Source organism: Scomber japonicus, chromosome 13, assembly GCF_027409825.1.
Source record: "Scomber japonicus isolate fScoJap1 chromosome 13, fScoJap1.pri, whole genome shotgun sequence".
NCBI lineage: Eukaryota > Metazoa > Chordata > Actinopteri > Scombriformes > Scombridae > Scomber > Scomber japonicus.
In genome coordinates, this window is record NC_070590.1 from 37,501 (window position 1) to 62,500 (window position 25,000).

The 25,000-nt window shown below is 41.6% G+C and overlaps 1 protein-coding gene and 1 long non-coding RNA gene across 2 annotated transcripts in view; both read left to right on the top strand.

The window, feature by feature from the left end:
* Positions 1–1,884: 1,884 nt before the first annotated feature.
* LOC128371614 (uncharacterized) lies at positions 1,885–2,311 on the top strand. Its single transcript, XR_008322815.1, has 2 exons — positions 1,885–1,994; positions 2,053–2,311. It is a non-coding gene; the product is annotated as an uncharacterized LOC128371614 (long non-coding RNA).
* Positions 2,312–2,780: 469 nt separating this feature from the next.
* The window catches only part of slc23a1 (solute carrier family 23 member 1), a 32,292-nt gene continuing 10,072 nt past the window's right edge, over positions 2,781–25,000 (top strand). Inside the window, 2 exon segments of the mRNA XM_053332031.1 lie at positions 2,781–2,798; positions 22,245–22,412. Of these exon segments, the coding sequence (XP_053188006.1) occupies positions 2,781–2,798; positions 22,245–22,412 (186 nt within the window).

Genomic DNA, 25,000 nt, shown 5'->3' on the forward strand with positions numbered 1-25,000 from the left:
AAGACAAAATCACATTAAATCACATGATGATCTTCCTCATGACACGTAAACACGTCAAAATACTATATATATATATATATACATATATATATATATATATATGTATATATATATATAACCCTAACATCAATACTTCATAATAAAATAGATAAAGTTTACAGTTAGACTCAGAGAGGAAGCAACAGTGGTAATATCAACTGATGACATCATCAGTAACACCTGTCTCTCTCTCTCTCTCTGTGATGACATCATCAGTAACACCTCTCTCTCTCTCTCTCTGTGATGACATCATCAGTAACACTGTCTCTCTCTCTGTGATGACATCATCAGTAACACCTGTCTCTCTCTCTCTGTGATGACATCATCAGTAACACCTGTCTCTCTCTCTGTGATGACATCATCAGTAACACCTGTCTCTCTCTCTGTGATGACATCAGTAACACCTCTCTCTCTCTCTCTGTGATGACATCATCAGTAACACCTCTCTCTCTCTCTGTGATGACATCATCAGTAACATCTGTCTCTCTCTCTCTCTCTCTCTGTGATGACATCAGTAACACCTATCTCTCTCTCTGTGATGACATCATCAGTAACATCTGTCTCTCTCTCTCTCTCTCTCTGTGATGACATCAGTAACACCTATCTCTCTCTCTGTGATGACATCATCAGTAACACCTATCTCTCTCTCTGTGATGACATCATCAGTAACACCTGTCTCTCTCTCTGTGATGACATCATCAGTAACACCTCTCTCTCTCTCTCTGTGATGACATCATCAGTAACACCTGTCTCTCTCTCTGTGATGACATCATCAGTAACACCTCTCTCTCTCTCTCTCTGTGATGACATCATCAGTAACACCTGTCTCTCTCTCTCTCTCTCTCTGTGATGACATCATCAGTAACACCTGTCTCTCTCTCTCTCTGTGATGACATCATCAGTAACACCTGTCTCTCTCTCTGTGATGACATCATCAGTAACACCTGTCTCTCTCTCTGTGATGACATCATCAGTAACACCTGTCTCTCTCTCTGTGATGACATCAGTAACACCTCTCTCTCTCTCTCTGTGATGACATCATCAGTAACACCTGTCTCTCTCTCTCTGTGATGACATCATCAGTAACACCTGTCTCTCTCTCTGTGATGACATCATCAGTAACACCTGTCTCTCTCTCCGCAGCGCCACGTCTCTGAAGAGCTACTGAGAATCCTGAGCTGTGATTGGCTGAGAGTCTGTGGGCGGAGTCAGAGCGGCTGATGATCAATCAATGATTCATAATTATTTAAATGAAGAGTTTATATTTATAATGAGCGTTACCATGGAGATCAGATCGATTACAGGTTTATGTTGCGTCCTCCAATCAACACACTGATTAAGCAATCATCGACCAATCAGTGAGCAGATTAACTTTTTATTTTTTATGTTGATGCTGAGTTTTCCCATTTTTTCTGACACACCTGAACACACCTAAACCTGGAGACAGACAGGTGAGAGACAGACAGGTGAGGGACAGATAGGTGAGGGACAGATAGGTGAGACAGACAGGTGAGGGACAGACAGGTGAGAGACAGACAGGTGAGAGGCAGACAGGTGAGGGACAGACAGGTGAGACATAGACAGGTGAGACACAGACAGGTGAGGGACAGACAGGTGAGAGACAGATAGGTGAGAGACAGACAGGTGAGGGACAGACAGGTGAGAGGCAGACAGGTGAGGGACAGACAGGTGAGACATAGACAGGTGAGGGACAGACAGGTGAGGGACAGACAGGTGAGACATAGACAGGTGAGATACAGACAGGTGAGAGGCAGACAGGTGAGGGACAGACAGGTGAGACATAGACAGGTGAGGGACAGACAGGTGAGACACAGACAGGTGAGGGACAGACAGGTGAGAGGCAGACAGGTGAGACAGACAGGTGAGGGACAGACAGGTGAGGGACAGACAGGTGAGAGACAGACAGGTGAGGGACAGACAGGTGAGACAGACAGGTGAGGGACAGACAGGTGAGGGACAGATAGGTGAGACAGACAGGTGAGATACAGACAGGTGAGACAGACAGATGAGACAGACAGATGAGAGACAGACAGGTGAGGGACAGACAGGTGAGACAGACAGATGAGACAGACAGGTGAGGGACAGACAGCTCTGATGTGAAAACGATGCAACATGTGAAGAATCTTATTATTAATGTAATTACTGTACAAACTGAAGATGATGATGATAAAGATGATGAAGATGATGAAGATGATAAATGCAATAAAAATGTTGCATGTGTGAAATAAATTTGCTCATTTCACTTTTAAAAGTCGACGTGACGATTTATTTCCTGCACATGTTCGTTATCTACTTCCTGTTATCTACTTCCTGTTATCTACTTCCTGTCACTCGTTAGGATCAATAATCAGTGATTAGCTCCCTTCTGACACGTACAGGTGTGTGTGTGTGTGTGTGTGTGTGACTGTGTGTGTGTGTGTGTGTGTGACTGTGTGTGTGTGTGTGTGTGTGTGTGTGTGTGTGTGTGTGTGTGTGTGACTGTGTGTGTGTGTGTGTGTGTGTAATGGTTAATAAAGTTAATCTCTGCGGACTTTCACCTGAAACACACACAGTGACACTCTCCAGTAGCTGTTCGGTTGGGTTAGGGTACCCTAACCCTTTGCGGACTTTCACCTGAAACACACACACACACACACACACACACACACACACACACACTCTCCAGTAGCTGGTCGGTTGGCGAGCAGGTAGGACGCAGACGTCAGGCGGCTGGAGCTGAAATGGAAAACGACTTTAAGGTAAACTGATCTTTATTTTTCTGAATGATTGAGTCGCTGTGACAGGTGAGCAGTTAGACAGGTGGACAGGTAGACAGGTGAGCAGGTAGACAGGTGAGCAGGTAGACAGGTAGACAGGTGGACAGGTAGACAGGTGAGCAGGTAGACAGGTGAACAGGTAGACAGGTGAGCAGGTAGACAGGTGAGCAGGTAGACAGGAAGACAGGTGGACAGGTAGACAGGTGAGCAGGTAGACAGGTGGACAGGTAGACAGGTGAACAGGTAGACAGGTGAGCAGGTAGACAGGTGAGCAGGTGAACAGGTGAGCAGGTAGACAGGTGAACAGGTAGACAGGTGGACAGGTGAGCAGGTAGACAGGTGAACAGGTAGACAGGTGGACAGGTGAGCAGGTAGACAGGTGGACAGGTGGACAGGTAGACAGGTGAGCAGGTAGACAGGTGAGCAGGTGGACAGGTGGACAGGTAGACAGGTGAACAGGTGAGCAGGTAGACAGGTGAGCAGGTGGACAGGTGGACAGGTAGACAGGTGAACAGGTGAGCAGGTAGACAGGTGAACAAGTGAGCAGGTAGACAGGTAAACAGGTAGACAGGTAGACAGGTGGACAGGTAGACAGGTGAACAGGTAGACAGGTAGACAGGTGAGCAGGTAGACAGGTGGACAGGTGAACAGGTAGACAGGTGAACAGGTGAGCAGGTAGGCAGGTAGACAGGTAGACAGGTGGACAGGTGAGCAGGTAGACAGGTAGACAGGTGAGCAGGTAGACAGGTGGACAGGTGAGCAGGTAGACAGGTGGACAGGTGAGCAGGTAGACAGGTAGACAGGTGAGCAGGTAGACAGGTAGACAGGTGAGCAGGTAGACAGGTGAGCAGGTGGACAGGTGGACAGGTAGACAGGTGAGCAGGTATACAGGTGAGCAGGTGGACAGGTAGACAGGTGGACAGGTGAGCAGGTGAACAATGACTTCACTTTTATCTTTGTTTCAATGAAGACATCCAGCTGATGTTCAGTTTGTGTTGGACGACAGTCCTCCAGTTATAGTTATATATATATATATATATATAAAGATATTAATATAATTATAACTATATATACATATATAACCCTATATTATACTTTACTATATAGGGTTATATATGTATATATAGTTATAGTTATATATAAATATAGTTAGGGTTATATATGTTAGGCTATATAGTTATAACCCTAACTATAACTATATATAACTGGAGGGTTATAACTATATAGCCTAACATATATAACCCTATATTAATAAATATAGGGTTATATATGTGTGTGTGTGTGTGTGTGTGTGTGTCTATGTGTGTGTGTATGTGTGTGTGTGTGTGTGTGTGTGTGTGTGTGTGTGTGTGTTGTCTCTGTCTCTGTTTTGTGTAATCTGGGTCGGGGTCCACGTGTTGACCTACATTACTTCCTGTCCTCTCAGGACCATTCAAACCAGTTCAGTACTGGGTCAGAAAGACCCGACCGGTTCAGTACTGGGCCAGAAAGACCCGCCCAGTTCAGTACTGGGTCAGAAAGACCCGCCCAGTTCAGTACTGGGACAGAAAGACCCGCCCGGTTCAGTACTGGGTCAGAAAGACCCGACCGGTTCGGTACTGGGTCAGAAAGACCCGACCGGTTCAGTACTGGGACAGAAAGACCCGCCCGGTTCAGTACTGGGCCAGAAAGACCCGCCCAGTTCAGTACTGGGACAGAAAGACCCGCCCGGTTCAGTACTGGGTCAGAAAGACCCGCCCGGTTCAGTACTGGGACAGAAAGACCCGCCCGGTTCAGTACTGGGTCAGAAAGACCCGCCCGGTTCAGTACTGGGACAGAAAGACCCGACCGGTTCAGTACTGGGTCAGAAAGACCCGCCCTGTTCAGTACTGGGTCAGAAAGACCCGCCCGGTTCAGTACTGGGTCAGAAAGACCCGCCCGGTTCTCCAGTAACATGTGAAACCAGTTCTACTGAAACTGTATTTAATATATAACAGTTACACTAATTAATTCGTACGTTAAACTACGCGAGGACGCTTTATAATTCGTACGTTAAACTACGCGAGGACGCTTAATAATTCGTACGTTAAACTACGCGAGGACGCTTTATAATTCGTACGTTAAACTACGATTGGACGCTTTATAATTCGTACGTTAAACTACGCGAGGACGCTTTATAATTCGTACCTTAAACTACGATTGGACGCTTAATAATTTGTACGTTAAACTACGCGAGGACTCTTTATAATTCGTACGTTAAACTACGCGAGGACGCTTTATAATTCGTACGTTAGACTACGATTGGACGCTTTATAATTCGTACGTTAGACTACGCGAGGACGCTTAATAATTCGTACTTTAAACTACGCGAGGACGCTTTATAATTCGTACGTTAGACTACGATTGGACGCTTTATAATTCGTACGTTAGACTACGCGAGGACGCTTAATAATTCGTACGTTAAACTACGCGAGGACGCTTTATAATTCGTACGTTAGACTACGATTGGACGCTTTATAATACGTACTTTAAACTACGGGAGGACGCTTAATAATTCGTACGTTAGACTACACGAGGACGCTTTATAATACGTACTTTAAACTACGGGAGGACGCTTAATAATTCTTACGTTAAACTACGATTGGACGCTTTATAATTCGTACGTTAGACTACGCGAGGACGCTTAATAATTCGTACGTTAAACTACGCGAGGACTCTTTATAATTCGTACGTTAAACTACGCGAGGACGCTTTATAATTCGTACGTTAGACTACGATTGGACGCTTTATAATACGTACTTTAAACTACGGGAGGACGCTTAATAATTCGTACGTTAGACTACGCGAGGACGCTTTATAATTCGTACGTTAAACTACGCGAGGACGCTTTATAATTCGTACGTTAAACTACGATTGGACGCTTAATAATTCGTATGTTAGACTACGCGAGGACGCTTTATAATTCGTACGTTAGACTACGCGAGGACGCTTAATAATTCGTACGTTAAACTACGCGAGGACGCTTAATAATTCGTATGTTAGACTACGCGAGGACGCTTTATAATTCGTACGTTAGACTACGCGAGGACGCTTAATAATTCGTACGTTAAACTACGCGAGGACGCTTTATAATTCGTACGTTAGACTACGATTGGACGCTTTATAATACGTACTTTAAACTACGCGAGGACGCTTTATAATTCGTACGTTAGACTACGCGAGGACGCTTTATAATATGTACGTTAAACTACGCGAGGACGCTTTATAATTCGTACGTTAAACTACGCGAGGACGCTTAATAATTCGTACGTTAGACTACGCGAGGACGCTTAATAATTCGTACGTTAAACTACGCGAGGACGCTTTATAATTCGTACGTTAGACTACGCGAGGACGCTTAATAATTCGTACGTTAAACTACGCGAGGACGCTTTATAATTCGTACGTTAGACTACGCGAGGACGCTTAATAATTAGTACGTTAAACTACGCGAGGACGCTTAATAATTCGTACGTTAAACTACGCGAGGACGCTTAATAATTCGTACGTTAAACTACGCGAGGACGCTTTATAATATGTACGTTAAACTACGCGAGGACGCTTTATAATTCGTACGTTAGACTACGCGAGGACGCTTAATAATTCGTACGTTAGACTACGCGAGGACGCTTAATAATTCGTACGTTAAACTACGCGAGGACGCTTAATAATTCGTACGTTAAACTACGCGAGGACGCTTTATAATTCGTACGTTAAACTACGCGAGGACGCTTAATAATTCGTACGTTAAACTACGCGAGGACGCTTTATAATTCGTACGTTAGACTACGATTGGACGCTTTATAATTCGTACGTTAGACTACGCGAGGACGCTTAATAATTCGTACGTTAAACTACGCGAGGACGCTTTATAATTCGTACGTTAGACTACGATTGGACGCTTTATAATTCGTACGTTAGACTACGCGAGGACGCTTAATAATTCGTACGTTAAACTACGCGAGGACGCTTTATAATTCGTACGTTAGACTACGATTGGACGCTTTATAATACGTACTTTAAACTACGGGAGGACGCTTAATAATTCGTACGTTAGACTACACGAGGACGCTTTATAATACGTACTTTAAACTACGGGAGGACGCTTAATAATTCTTACGTTAAACTACGATTGGACGCTTTATAATTCGTACGTTAGACTACGCGAGGACGCTTAATAATTCGTACGTTAAACTACGCGAGGACTCTTTATAATTCGTACGTTAAACTACGCGAGGACGCTTTATAATTCGTACGTTAGACTACGATTGGACGCTTTATAATACGTACTTTAAACTACGGGAGGACGCTTTATAATTCGTACGTTAGACTACGCGAGGACGCTTTATAATATGTACGTTAAACTACGCGAGGACGCTTTATAATTCGTACGTTAAACTACGCGAGGACGCTTAATAATTCGTACGTTAGACTACGCGAGGACGCTTAATAATTCGTACGTTAAACTACGCGAGGACGCTTTATAATTCGTACGTTAGACTACGCGAGGACGCTTAATAATTCGTACGTTAAACTACGCGAGGACGCTTTATAATTCGTACGTTAGACTACGCGAGGACGCTTTATAATTCGTACGTTAAACTACGATTGGACGCTTAATAATTCGTATGCTAGACTACGCGAGGACGCTTTATAATTCGTACGTTAGACTACGCGAGGACGCTTTATAATTCGTACGTTAAACTACGCGAGGACGCTTAATAATTCGTACGTTAAACTACGCGAGGACGCTTTATAATTCGTACGTTAGACTACGCGAGGACGCTTTATAATTCGTACGTTAGACTACGCGAGGACGCTTAATAATTCGTACGTTAAACTACGCGAGGACGCTTTATAATTCGTACGTTAGACTACGCGAGGACGCTTTATAATTCGTACGTTAAACTACGATTGGACGCTTAATAATTCGTATGCTAGACTACGCGAGGACGCTTAATAATTCGTACGTTAGACTACGCGAGGACGCTTTATAATTCGTACGTTAAACTACGCGAGGACGCTTTATAATTCGTACGTTAAACTACGATTGGACGCTTAATAATTCGTATGCTAGACTACGCGAGGACGCTTTATAATTCGTACGTTAGACTACGCGAGGACGCTTAATAATTCGTACGTTAAACTACGCGAGGACGCTTAATAATTCGTATGTTAGACTACGCGAGGACGCTTTATAATTCGTACGTTAGACTACGCGAGGACGCTTAATAATTCGTACGTTAAACTACGCGAGGACGCTTTATAATTCGTACGTTAGACTACGCGAGGACGCTTAATAATTCGTACGTTAAACTACGCGAGGACGCTTTATAATTCGTACGTTAGACTACGCGAGGACGCTTAATAATTCGTACGTTAAACTACGCGAGGACGCTTTATAATTCGTACGTTAGACTACGCGAGGACGCTTAATAATTAGTACGTTAAACTACGCGAGGACGCTTAATAATTCGTACGTTAAACTACGCGAGGACGCTTAATAATTCGTACGTTAAACTACGCGAGGACGCTTTATAATATGTACGTTAAACTACGCGAGGACGCTTTATAATTCGTACGTTAAACTACGCGAGGACGCTTAATAATTCGTACGTTAAACTACGCGAGGACGCTTTATAATTCGTACGTTAGACTACGCGAGGACGCTTAATAATTCGTACGTTAGACTACGCGAGGACGCTTAATAATTCGTACGTTAAACTACGCGAGGACGCTTAATAATTCGTACGTTAAACTACGCGAGGACGCTTTATAATTCGTACGTTAAACTACGCGAGGACGCTTAATAATTCGTACGTTAAACTACGCGAGGACGCTTTATAATTCGTACGTTAGACTACGATTGGACGCTTTATAATTCGTACGTTAGACTACGCGAGGACGCTTAATAATTCGTACGTTAAACTACGCGAGGACGCTTTATAATTCGTACGTTAGACTACGATTGGACGCTTTATAATACGTACTTTAAACTACGGGAGGACGCTTAATAATTCGTACGTTAGACTACACGAGGACGCTTTATAATACGTACTTTAAACTACGGGAGGACGCTTAATAATTCTTACGTTAAACTACGATTGGACGCTTTATAATTCGTACGTTAGACTACGCGAGGACGCTTAATAATTCGTACGTTAAACTACGCGAGGACTCTTTATAATTCGTACGTTAAACTACGCGAGGACGCTTTATAATTCGTACGTTAGACTACGATTGGACGCTTTATAATACGTACTTTAAACTACGGGAGGACGCTTAATAATTCGTACGTTAGACTACGCGAGGACGCTTTATAATTCGTACGTTAAACTACGCGAGGACGCTTTATAATTCGTACGTTAAACTACGATTGGACGCTTAATAATTCGTATGTTAGACTACGCGAGGACGCTTTATAATTCGTACGTTAGACTACGCGAGGACGCTTAATAATTCGTACGTTAAACTACGCGAGGACGCTTAATAATTCGTATGTTAGACTACGCGAGGACGCTTTATAATTCGTACGTTAGACTACGCGAGGACGCTTAATAATTCGTACGTTAAACTACGCGAGGACGCTTTATAATTCGTACGTTAGACTACGATTGGACGCTTTATAATACGTACTTTAAACTACGGGAGGACGCTTTATAATTCGTACGTTAGACTACGCGAGGACGCTTTATAATATGTACGTTAAACTACGCGAGGACGCTTTATAATTCGTACGTTAAACTACGCGAGGACGCTTAATAATTCGTACGTTAGACTACGCGAGGACGCTTAATAATTCGTACGTTAAACTACGCGAGGACGCTTTATAATTCGTACGTTAGACTACGCGAGGACGCTTAATAATTCGTACGTTAAACTACGCGAGGACGCTTTATAATTCGTACGTTAGACTACGCGAGGACGCTTAATAATTAGTACGTTAAACTACGCGAGGACGCTTAATAATTCGTACGTTAAACTACGCGAGGACGCTTAATAATTCGTACGTTAAACTACGCGAGGACGCTTTATAATATGTACGTTAAACTACGCGAGGACGCTTTATAATTCGTACGTTAAACTACGCGAGGACGCTTAATAATTCGTACGTTAAACTACGCGAGGACGCTTAATAATTCGTACGTTAAACTACGCGAGGACGCTTTATAATTCGTACGTTAGACTACGCGAGGACGCTTAATAATTCGTACGTTAGACTACGCGAGGACGCTTAATAATTCGTACGTTAAACTACGCGAGGACGCTTAATAATTCGTACGTTAAACTACGCGAGGACGCTTTATAATTCGTACGTTAAACTACGCGAGGACGCTTAATAATTCGTACGTTAAACTACGCGAGGACGCTTTATAATTCGTACGTTAGACTACGATTGGACGCTTTATAATTCGTACGTTAGACTACGCGAGGACGCTTAATAATTCGTACGTTAAACTACGCGAGGACGCTTTATAATTCGTACGTTAGACTACGATTGGACGCTTTATAATTCGTACGTTAGACTACGCGAGGACGCTTAATAATTCGTACGTTAAACTACGCGAGGACGCTTTATAATTCGTACGTTAGACTACGATTGGACGCTTTATAATACGTACTTTAAACTACGGGAGGACGCTTAATAATTCGTACGTTAGACTACACGAGGACGCTTTATAATACGTACTTTAAACTACGGGAGGACGCTTAATAATTCTTACGTTAAACTACGATTGGACGCTTTATAATTCGTACGTTAGACTACGCGAGGACGCTTAATAATTCGTACGTTAAACTACGCGAGGACTCTTTATAATTCGTACGTTAAACTACGCGAGGACGCTTTATAATTCGTACGTTAGACTACGATTGGACGCTTTATAATACGTACTTTAAACTACGGGAGGACGCTTAATAATTCGTACGTTAGACTACGCGAGGACGCTTTATAATTCGTACGTTAAACTACGCGAGGACGCTTTATAATTCGTACGTTAAACTACGATTGGACGCTTAATAATTCGTATGTTAGACTACGCGAGGACGCTTTATAATTCGTACGTTAGACTACGCGAGGACGCTTAATAATTCGTACGTTAAACTACGCGAGGACGCTTAATAATTCGTATGTTAGACTACGCGAGGACGCTTTATAATTCGTACGTTAGACTACGCGAGGACGCTTAATAATTCGTACGTTAAACTACGCGAGGACGCTTTATAATTCGTACGTTAGACTACGATTGGACGCTTTATAATACGTACTTTAAACTACGGGAGGACGCTTTATAATTCGTACGTTAGACTACGCGAGGACGCTTTATAATATGTACGTTAAACTACGCGAGGACGCTTTATAATTCGTACGTTAAACTACGCGAGGACGCTTAATAATTCGTACGTTAGACTACGCGAGGACGCTTAATAATTCGTACGTTAAACTACGCGAGGACGCTTTATAATTCGTACGTTAGACTACGCGAGGACGCTTAATAATTCGTACGTTAAACTACGCGAGGACGCTTTATAATTCGTACGTTAGACTACGCGAGGACGCTTAATAATTAGTACGTTAAACTACGCGAGGACGCTTAATAATTCGTACGTTAAACTACGCGAGGACGCTTAATAATTCGTACGTTAAACTACGCGAGGACGCTTTATAATATGTACGTTAAACTACGCGAGGACGCTTTATAATTCGTACGTTAAACTACGCGAGGACGCTTAATAATTCGTACGTTAAACTACGCGAGGACGCTTAATAATTCGTACGTTAAACTACGCGAGGACTCTTTATAATTCGTACGTTAAACTACGCGAGGACGCTTTATAATTCGTACGTTAGACTACGATTGGACGCTTTATAATTCGTACGTTAGACTACGCGAGGACGCTTAATAATTCGTACGTTAAACTACGCGAGGACGCTTTATAATTCGTACGTTAGACTACGATTGGACGCTTTATAATACGTACTTTAAACTACGGGAGGACGCTTAATAATTCGTACGTTAGACTACACGAGGACGCTTTATAATACGTACTTTAAACTACGGGAGGACGCTTAATAATTCTTACGTTAAACTACGATTGGACGCTTTATAATTCGTACGTTAGACTACGCGAGGACGCTTAATAATTCGTACGTTAAACTACGCGAGGACTCTTTATAATTCGTACGTTAAACTACGCGAGGACGCTTTATAATTCGTACGTTAGACTACGATTGGACGCTTTATAATTCGTACGTTAAACTACGATTGGACGCTTAATAATTCGTATGTTAGACTACGCGAGGACGCTTTATAATTCGTACGTTAAACTACGCGAGGACGCTTTATAATTCGTACGTTAAACTACGATTGGACGCTTAATAATTCGTATGTTAGACTACGCGAGGACGCTTTATAATTCGTACGTTAGACTACGCGAGGACGCTTAATAATTCGTACGTTAAACTACGCGAGGACGCTTAATAATTCGTATGTTAGACTACGCGAGGACGCTTTATAATTCGTACGTTAGACTACGCGAGGACGCTTAATAATTCGTACGTTAAACTACGCGAGGACGCTTTATAATTCGTACGTTAGACTACGATTGGACGCTTTATAATACGTACTTTAAACTACGGGAGGACGCTTTATAATTCGTACGTTAGACTACGCGAGGACGCTTTATAATATGTACGTTAAACTACGCGAGGACGCTTTATAATTCGTACGTTAAACTACGCGAGGACGCTTAATAATTCGTACGTTAGACTACGCGAGGACGCTTAATAATTCGTACGTTAAACTACGCGAGGACGCTTTATAATTCGTACGTTAGACTACGCGAGGACGCTTAATAATTCGTACGTTAAACTACGCGAGGACGCTTTATAATTCGTACGTTAGACTACGCGAGGACGCTTAATAATTAGTACGTTAAACTACGCGAGGACGCTTAATAATTCGTACGTTAAACTACGCGAGGACGCTTAATAATTCGTACGTTAAACTACGCGAGGACGCTTTATAATATGTACGTTAAACTACGCGAGGACGCTTTATAATTCGTACGTTAAACTACGCGAGGACGCTTAATAATTCGTACGTTAAACTACGCGAGGACGCTTAATAATTCGTACGTTAAACTACGCGAGGACGCTTTATAATTCGTACGTTAGACTACGCGAGGACGCTTAATAATTCGTACGTTAGACTACGCGAGGACGCTTAATAATTCGTACGTTAAACTACGCGAGGACGCTTAATAATTCGTACGTTAAACTACGCGAGGACGCTTTATAATTCGTACGTTAAACTACGCGAGAACGCTTTCTAATTCGTACGTTAAACTACGATTGGACGCTTAATAATTCGTACTTTAAACTACGCGAGGACGCTTAATAATTCGTACTTTAAACTACGCGAGGACGCTTTATAATTCGTACGTTAAACTACGATTGGACGCTTAATAATTCGTACTTTAAACTACGCGAGGACGCTTAATAATTCGTACGTTAAACTACGCGAGGACGCTTAATAATTCGTACGTTAAACTACGCGAGGACGCTTAATAATTCGTACCTTAAACTACGCGAGGACGCTTTATAATTCGTACGTTAAACTACGATTGGACGCTTAATAATTCGTACGTTAAACTACGCGAGGACGCTTTATAATTCGTACGTTAAACTACGATTGGACGCTTAATAATTCGTACGTTAAACTACGCGAGGACGCTTTATAATTCGTACGTTAGACTACGCGAGGACGCTTTATAATTCGTACGTTAGACTACGCGAGGACGCTTAATAATTCGTACGTTAAACTACGCGAGGACGCTTAATAATTCGTACGTTAAACTACGCGAGGACGCTTTATAATTCGTACGTTAAACTACGCGAGGACGCTTAATAATTCGTACGTTAAACTACGCGAGGACGCTTAATAATTCGTACGTTAAACTACGCGAGGACGCTTTATAATTCGTACGTTAGACTACGCGAGGACGCTTAATAATTCGTACGTTAAACTACGCGAGGACGCTTAATAATTCGTACGTTAAACTACGCGAGGACGCTTAATAATTCGTACGTTAAACTACGCGAGGACGCTTTATAATTCGTACGTTAAACTACGATTGGACGCTTAATAATTCGTACTTTAAACTACGCGAGGACGCTTTATAATTCGTACGTTAAACTACGATTGGACGCTTAATAATTCGTACTTTAAACTACGCGAGGACGCTTAATAATTCGTACGTTAAACTACGCGAGGACGCTTTATAATACGTACTTTAAACTACGCGAGTACGCTTTATAATTCGTACGTTAGACTACGCGAGGACGCTTTATAATTCGTACGTTAAACTACGCGAGGACGCTTAATAACTCGTACGTTAAACTACGCGAGGACGCTTAATAATTCGTACGTTAAACTACGCGAGGACGCTTAATAATTCGTACGTTAAACAACGCGAGGACGCTTAATAATTCGTACGTTAAACTACGCGAGGACGCTTTATAATTCGTACATTAAACTACGCGAGGACGCTTTATAATTCGTACGTTAAACTACGATTGGACGCTTAATAATTCGTACGTTAAACTACGCGAGGACGCTTTATAATTCGTACGTTAAACTACGCGAGGACGCTTAATAATTCGTACGTTAAACTACGCGAGGACGCTTTATAATTCGTACGTTAAACTACGATTGGACGCTTAATAATTCGTACGTTAAACTACGCGAGGACGCTTTATAATTCGTACGTTAGACTACGCGAGGACGCTTTATAATTTGTACGTTAAACTACGCGAGGACGCTTAATAATTCGTACGTTAAACTACGCGAGGACGCTTTATAATTCGTACGTTAAACTACGCGAGGACGCTTAATAATTCGTACGTTAAACTACGCGAGGACGCTTTATAATTCGTACGTTAAACTACGATTGGACGCTTAATAATTCGTACGTTAAACTACGCGAGGACGCTTTATAATTCGTACGTTAGACTACGCGAGGACGCTTTATAATTTGTACGTTAAACTACGCGAGGACGCTTAATAATTCGTACGTTAAACTACGCGAGGACGCTTAATAATTCGTACGTTAAACTACGCGAGGACGCTTAATAATTCGTACGTTAAACTACGCGAGGACGCTTAATAATTCGTACGTTAAACTACGCGAGGACGCTTTATAATTCGTACGTTAAACTACGATTGGACGCTTAATAATTCGTACGTTAAACTACGCGAGGACGCTTTATAATTCGTACGTTAGACTACGCGAGGACGCTTTATAATTTGTACGTTAAACTACGCGAGGACGCTTAATAATTCGTACGTTAAACAACGCGAGGACGCTTAATAATTAGTACGTTAAACTACGCGAGGACGCTTTATAATTCGTACGTTAAACTACGATTGGACGCTTAATAATTCGTACGTTAAACTACGCGAGGACGCTTTATAATTCGTACGTTAAACTACGCGAGGACGCTTAATAATTCGTACGTTAAACTACGCGAGGACGCTTAATAATTCGTACGTTAAACTACGCGAGGACGCTTTATAATTCGTACGTTAAACTACGATTGGACGCTTAATAATTCGTACGTTAAACTACGCGAGGACGCTTTATAATTTGTACGTTAAACTACGCGAGGACGCTTAATAATTCGTACGTTAAACTACGCGAGGACGCTTAATAATTCGTACGTTAAACTACGCGAGGACGCTTAATAATTCGTACGTTAAACTACGCGAGGACGCTTAATAATTCGTACGTTAAACTACGCGAGGACGCTTTATAATTCGTACGTTAAACTACGATTGGACGCTTAATAATTCGTACGTTAAACTACGCGAGGACGCTTTATAATTCGTACGTTAGACTACGCGAGGACGCTTTATAATTTGTACGTTAAACTACGCGAGGACGCTTAATAATTCGTACGTTAAACTACGCGAGGACGCTTAATAATTCGTACGTTAAACTACGCGAGGACGCTTTATAATTCGTACGTTAAACTACGCGAGGACGCTTAATAATTCGTACGTTAAACTACGCGAGGACGCTTAATAATTCGTACGTTAAACTACGCGAGGACGCTTAATAATTCGTACGTTAAACTACGCGAGGACGCTTTATAATTCGTACGTTAGACTACGCGAGGACGCTTTATAATTCGTACGTTAAACTTCGCGAGGACGCTTAATAATTCGTACGTTAAACTACGATTGGACGCTTAATAATTCGTACGTTAAACTACGCGAGGACGCTTTATAATTCGTACGTTAGACTACGCGAGGACGCTTAATAATTCGTACGTTAGACTACGCGAGGACGCTTAATAATTCGTACGTTAAACTACGCGAGGACGCTTAATAATTCGTACGTTAAACTACGCGAGGACGCTTTATAATTCGTACGTTAAACTACGCGAGAACGCTTTATAATTCGTACGTTAAACTATGCGAGGACGCTTAATAATTCGTACGTTAAACTACGCGAGGACGCTTAATAATTCGTACGTTAAACTACGCGAGGACGCTTTATAATTCGTACGTTAAACTACGATTGGACGCTTAATAATTCGTACTTTAAACTACGCGAGGACGCTTTATAATTCGTACGTTAAACTACGATTGGACGCTTAATAATTCGTACTTTAAACTACGCGAGGACGCTTAATAATTCGTACGTTAAACTACGCGAGGACGCTTTATAATACGTACTTTAAACTACGCGAGTACGCTTTATAATTCGTACGTTAGACTACGCGAGGACGCTTTATAATTCGTACGTTAAACTACGCGAGGACGCTTAATAATTCGTACGTTAAACTACGCGAGGACGCTTAATAATTCGTACGTTAAACTACGCGAGGACGCTTAATAATTCGTACGTTAAACAACGCGAGGACGCTTAATAATTCGTACGTTAAACTACGCGAGGACGCTTTATAATTCGTACATTAAACTACGCGAGGACGCTTTATAATTCGTACGTTAAACTACGATTGGACGCTTAATAATTCGTACGTTAAACTACGCGAGGACGCTTTATAATTCGTACGTTAAACTACGCGAGGACGCTTAATAATTCGTACGTTAAACTACGCGAGGACGCTTAATAATTCGTACGTTAAACAACGCGAGGACGCTTTATAATTCGTACATTAAACTACGCGAGGACGCTTAATAATTCGTACGTTAAACTACGCGAGGACGCTTAATAATTCGTACGTTAAACTACGCGAGGACGCTTTATAATTCGTACGTTAGACTACGCGAGGACGCTTAATAATTCGTACGTTAAACTACGCGAGGACGCTTAATAATTCGTACGTTAAACTACGCGAGGACGCTTTATAATTCGTACGTTAAACTACGATTGGACGCTTAATAATTCGTACGTTAAACTACGCGAGGACGCTTTATAATTCGTACGTTAGACTACGCGAGGACGCTTTATAATTTGTACGTTAAACTACGCGAGGACGCTTAATAATTCGTACGTTAAACTACGCGAGGACGCTTAATAATTCGTACGTTAAACTACGCGAGGACGCTTTATAATTCGTACGTTAAACTACGCGAGGACGCTTAATAATTCGTACGTTAAACTACGCGAGGACGCTTAATAATTCGTACGTTAAACTACGCGAGGACGCTTAATAATTCGTACGTTAAACTACGCGAGGACGCTTTATAATTCGTACGTTAGACTACGCGAGGACGCTTAATAATTCGTACGTTAAACTACGCGAGGACGCTTAATAATTCGTACGTTAAACTACGCGAGGACGCTTAATAATTCGTACGTTAAACTACGCGAGGACGCTTTATAATTCGTACGTTAAACTACGATTGGACGCTTAATAATTCGTACTTTAAACTACGCGAGGACGCTTTATAATTCGTACGTTAAACTACGATTGGACGCTTAATAATTCGTACTTTAAACTACGCGAGGACGCTTAATAATTCGTACGTTAAACTACGCGAGGACGCTTTATAATACGTACTTTAAACTACGCGAGTACGCTTTATAATTCGTACGTTAGACTACGCGAGGACGCTTTATAATTCGTACGTTAAACTACGCGAGGACGCTTAATAACTCGTACGTTAAACTACGCGAGGACGCTTAATAATTCGTACGTTAAACTACGCGAGGACGCTTAATAATTCGTACGTTAAACAACGCGAGGACGCTTAATAATTCGTACGTTAAACTACGCGAGGACGCTTTATAATTCGTACATTAAACTACGCGAGGACGCTTTATAATTCGTACGTTAAACTACGATTGGACGCTTAATAATTCGTACGTTAAACTACGCGAGGACGCTTTATAATTCGTACGTTAAACTACGCGAGGACGCTTAATAATTCGTACGTTAAACTACGCGAGGACGCTTTATAATTCGTACGTTAAACTACGATTGGACGCTTAATAATTCGTACGTTAAACTACGCGAGGACGCTTTATAATTCGTACGTTAGACTACGCGAGGACGCTTTATAATTTGTACGTTAAACTACGCGAGGACGCTTAATAATTCGTACGTTAAACTACGCGAGGACGCTTAATAATTCGTACGTTAAACTACGCGAGGACGCTTAATAATTCGTACGTTAAACTACGCGAGGACGCTTAATAATTCGTACGTTAAACTACGCGAGGACGCTTTATAATTCGTACGTTAAACTACGATTGGACGCTTAATAATTCGTACGTTAAACTACGCGAGGACGCTTTATAATTCGTACGTTAGACTACGCGAGGACGCTTTATAATTTGTACGTTAAACTACGCGAGGACGCTTAATAATTCGTACGTTAAACAACGCGAGGACGCTTAATAATTAGTACGTTAAACTACGCGAGGACGCTTTATAATTCGTACGTTAAACTACGATTGGACGCTTAATAATTCGTACGTTAAACTACGCGAGGACGCTTTATAATTCGTACGTTAAACTACGCGAGGACGCTTAATAATTCGTACGTTAAACTACGCGAGGACGCTTTATAATTCGTACGTTAAACTACGATTGGACGCTTAATAATTCGTACGTTAAACTACGCGAGGACGCTTTATAATTCGTACGTTAGACTACGCGAGGACGCTTTATAATTTGTACGTTAAACTACGCGAGGACGCTTAATAATTCGTACGTTAAACTACGCGAGGACGCTTAATAATTCGTACGTTAAACTACGCGAGGACGCTTAATAATTCGTACGTTAAACTACGCGAGGACGCTTAATAATTCGTACGTTAAACTACGCGAGGACGCTTTATAATTCGTACGTTAAACTACGATTGGACGCTTAATAATTCGTACGTTAAACTACGCGAGGACGCTTTATAATTCGTACGTTAGACTACGCGAGGACGCTTTATAATTTGTACGTTAAACTACGCGAGGACGCTTAATAATTCGTACGTTAAACTACGCGAGGACGCTTAATAATTCGTACGTTAAACTACGCGAGGACGCTTTATAATTCGTACGTTAAACTACGCGAGGACGCTTAATAATTCGTACGTTAAACTACGCGAGGACGCTTAATAATTCGTACGTTAAACCAAGCGAGGACGCTTTATAATTCGTACGTTAAACTACGATTGGACGCTTAATAATTCGTACTTTAAACTACGCGAGGACGCTTAATAATTCGTACGTTAAACTACGCGAGGACGCTTTATAATACGTACTTTAAACTACGCGAGTACGCTTTATAATTCGTACGTTAGACTACGCGAGGACGCTTTATAATTCGTACGTTAAACTACGCGAGGACGCTTAATAATTCGTACGTTAAACTACGCGAGGACGCTTAATAATTCGTACGTTAAACTACGCGAGGACGCTTAATAATTCGTACGTTAAACAACGCGAGGACGCTTAATAATTCGTACGTTAAACTACGCGAGGACGCTTTATAATTCGTACATTAAACTACGCGAGGACGCTTTATAATTCGTACGTTAAACTACGATTGGACGCTTAATAATTCGTACGTTAAACTACGCGAGGACGCTTTATAATTCGTACGTTAAACTACGCGAGGACGCTTAATAATTCGTACGTTAAACTACGCGAGGACGCTTAATAATTCGTACGTTAAACAACGCGAGGACGCTTTATAATTCGTACATTAAACTACGCGAGGACGCTTTATAATTCGTACGTTAAACTACGATTGGACGCTTAATAATTCGTACGTTAAACTACGCGAGGACGCTTTATAATTCGTACGTTAAACTACGCGAGGACGCTTAATAATTCGTACGTTAAACTACGCGAGGACGCTTTATAATTCGTACGTTAAACTACGATTGGACGCTTAATAATTCGTACGTTAGACTACGCGAGGACGCTTTATAATTTGTACGTTAAACTACGCGAGGACGCTTAATAATTCGTACGTTAAACTACGCGAGGACGCTTTATAATTCGTACGTTAAACTACGCGAGGACGCTTAATAATTCGTACGTTAAACTACGCGAGGACGCTTAATAATTCGTACGTTAAACTACGCGAGGACGCTTAATAATTCGTACGTTAAACTACGCGAGGACGCTTTATAATTCGTACGTTAGACTACGCGAGGACGCTTTATAATTCGTACGTTAGACTACGCGAGGACGCTTTATAATTCGTACGTTAAACTTCGCGAGGACGCTTAATAATTCGTACGTTAAACTACGATTGGACGCTTAATAATTCGTACGTTAAACTACGCGAGGACGCTTTATAATTCGTACGTTAGACTACGCGAGGACGCTTAATAATTCGTACGTTAAACTACGCGAGGACGCTTTATAATTCGTACGTTAGACTACGCGAGGACGCTTTATAATTCGTACGTTAAACTACGCGAGGGCGCTTTATAATTCGTACGTTACACTACGCGAGGACGCTTAATAATTCGTACTTTAAACTACGCGAGGACTCTTTATAATTCGTACGTGAGACTACGCGAGGACTCTTTATAATTCGTACGTTACACTACGCGAGGACGCTTAATAATTCGTACGTTAAACTACGCGAGGACGCTTTATAATTCGTACGTTAGACTACGCGAGGACGCTTAATAATTCGTACGTTAAACTACGCGAGGACGCTTTATAATTCGTACGTTAGACTACGCGAGGACGCTTTATAATTCGTACGTTAGACTACGCGAGGACGCTTTATAATTCATACGTTACACTACGCGAGGACGCTTAATAATTCGTACGTTAAACTACGCGAGGACGCTTTATAATTCGTACGTTAGACTACGCGAGGACGCTTAATAATTCGTACGTTAAACAACGCGAGGACGCTTAATAATTCGTACTTTAAACTACGCGAGGACGCTTAATAATTTGTACGTTAAACTACGCGAGGACGCTTTATAATTCGTACGTTAGACTACGCGAGGACGCTTTATAATTCATACGTTACACTACGCGAGGACGCTTAATAATTCGTACGTTAAACTACGCGAGGACGCTTTATAATTCGTACGTTAGACTACGCGAGGACGCTTAATAATTCGTACGTTAAACAACGTGAGGACGCTTAATAATTCGTACTTTAAACTACGCGAGGACGCTTAATAATTTGTACGTTAAACTATGCGAGGACTCTTTATAATTCGTACGTTAAACTACGCGAGGACGCTTTATAACTCGTACGTTAAACTACGCGAGGACGCTTAATAATTCGTACATTACACTACGCCAGGACGCTTTATAATTCGTACGTTAGACTACGCGAGGACTCTTTATAATTCGTACGTTAGACTACGCGGGGACTCTTTATAATTCGTACGTTAGACTATGCGAGGACGCTTTATAATTCGTACGTTAAACTACGCGAGGACGCTTAATAATTCGTACGTTAAACTACGCGAGGACGCTTTATAATTCGTACGTTAGACTACGCGAGGACGCTTTATAATTCGTACGTTAAACTACGCCAGGACGCTTTATAATTCGTACGTTAGACTACGCGAGGACTCTTTATAATTCGTACGTTAAACTACGCGAGGACGTTTTATAATTCGTACGTTAAACTACGATTGGACGCTTTATAATTCGTACGTTAAACTACGCGAGGACGCTTTATAATTCGTACGTTAAACTACGCGAGGACTCTTAATAATTCGTACGTTAAACTACGCGAGGACGCTTTATAATTCGTACGTTAAACTACGCGAGGACTCTTTATAATTCGTACGTTAAACTACGATTGGACGCTTTATAATTCGTACGTTAGACTACGCGAGGACGCTTTATAATTTGTACGTTAAACTACGCGAGGACGCTTTATAATTCGTACGTTAAACTACGCGAGGACTCTTTATAATTCGTACGATGTTTTTCTGTCGTCCAATCAGAGTCATGATTACCTGGACGATAAGCAGAGCGTGGACAGGAGCAACGGGCCAATTGGAGAAGACAGAAAGACTGAACAACCAATAGCAGCGCAGGGGGCGGAGTCAGACATGATTTACACCATAGAGGACGTCCCACCGTGGTACCTGTGCATCCTACTGGGACTACAGGTAAGATACTGGTTATACTGGTTATACTGGGACTACAGGTACGATCATACTGGTTATACTGGTTATACTGGTTTATACTGGGACTACAGGTAATCATACTGGTTATACTGGTTATACTGGTTATACTGGTTTATACTGGGACTACAGGTAATCATACTGGTTATACTGGTTATACTGGGACTACAGGTACGATCATACTGGTTATACTGGTTATACTGGGTTATACTGGTTTATACTGGGACTACAGGTAATCATACTGGTTATACTGGTTTATACTGGGTTATACTGGTTATACTGGGACTACAGGTAATTATACTGGTTATACTGGTTATACTGGTTTATACTGGGACTACAGGTAATCATACTGGTTATACTGGTTTATACTGGGACTACAGGTACGATCATACTGGTTATACTGGTTTATACTGGGACTACAGGTAATCATACTGGTTATACTGGTTTATACTGGTTATACTGGTTTATACTGGTTATACTGGTTATACTGGGACTACAGGTACGATCATACTGGTTATACTGGTTATACTGGTTTATACTGGGACTACAGGTAATCATACTGGTTATACTGGTTATACTGGTTATACTGGTTTATACTGGGACTACAGGTAATCATACTGGTTATACTGGTTATACTGGTTTATACTGGTTTATACTGGTTATACTGGTTATACTGGGACTACAGGTACGATCATACTGGTTATACTGGTTATACTGGTTTATACTGGGACTACAGGTAATCATACTGGTTATACTGGTTATACTGGTTATACTGGTTTATACTGGGACTACATGTAATCATACTGGTTATACTGGTTATACTGGTTTATACTGGTTTATACTGGTTATACTGGTTATACTGGTTATACTGGTTTATACTGGTTATACTGGTTTATACTGGTTTATACTGGTTTATACTGGTTATACTGGTTATACTGGGACTACAGGTAATCATACTAGTTATACTGGTTTATACTGGTTTATACTGGGACTACAGGTAATCATACTGGCTTATACTGGTTATACTGGTTTATACTGGTTTATACTGGTTATACTGGTTATACTGGGACTACAGGTACGATCATACTGGTTATACTGGTTTATACTGGTTTATACTGGGACTACAGGTAAGACTGGGATCATACTGGTTTACACTGGTTTACACTGGTTTATACTGGTTTATACTGGGACTACAGGTACGATCATACTGGTTATACTGGTTTATACTGGGTTATACTGGTTATACTGGGACTACAAGTAATCATACTGGTTATACTGGTTATACTGGGACTACAAGTAATCATACTGGTTATACTGGTTATACTGGGACTACAGGTAATCATACTGGTTATACTGGTTATACTGGTTATACTGGTTTATACTGGGACTACAGGTAAGACTGGGCTCATACTGGTTTAGACTGGAATGACTGGGATTAGATTGGGTTTAGACTGGAATGACTGGGATTATATTGGGTTTAGACTGGAATGACTGGGATTAGATTGGGTTTAGACTGGAATGACTGGGATCAGATTGGGTTTAGACTGGAATGACTGGGATTAGATTGGATTTAGACTGGTATGACTGGGATTATATTGGGTTTAGACTGGAATGACTGGGATCAGATTGGGTTTAGACTGGAATGACTGGGATTAGATTGGGTTTAGACTGGTATGACTGGGATTATATTGGGTTTAGACTGGAATGACTGGGATCAGATTGGGTTTAGACTGGAATGACTGGGATTATATTGGGTTTAGACTGGAATGACTGGGCTCATACTGGTTTAGACTGGAATGACTGGGATTAGATTGGGTTTAGACTGGAATGACTGGGATCAGATTGGGTTTAGACTGGAATGACTGGTATTAGATTGGGTTTAGACTGGTATGACTGGGATTATATTGGGTTTAGACTGGAATGACTGGGCTCAGATTGGGTTTAGACTGGAATGACTGAGATTAGATTGGGTTTAGACTGGTATGACTGGTATTAGATTGGGTTTAGACTGGTATGACTGGGATTATATTGGGTTTAGACTGGTATGACTGGGATCAGATTGGGTTTAGACTGGAATGACTGAGATTAGATTGGGTTTAGACTGGTATGACTGGGATTAGATTGGGTTTAGACTGGTATGACTGGGATTAGATTGGGTTTAGACTGGAATGACTGGGATCAGATTGGGTTTAGACTGGTATGACTGGGATTAGATTGGGTTTAGACTGGAATGACTGGGATTATATTGGGTTTAGACTGGAATGACTGGGATTAGATTGGGTTTAGACTGGAATGACTGGGATTAGATTGGGTTTAGACTGGAATGACTGGGATTATATTGGGTTTAGACTGGAATGACTGGGCTCATACTGGTTTAGACTGGTATGACTGGGATTATATTGGGTTTAGACTGGAATGACTGGGATTAGATTGGATTTAGACTGGAATGACTGGGATTAGATTGGGTTTAGACTGGTATGACTGGGATTATATTGGGTTTACACTGGAATGACTGGGATTAGATTGGGTTTAGACTGGAATGACTGGGATTATATTGGGTTTAGACTGGTATG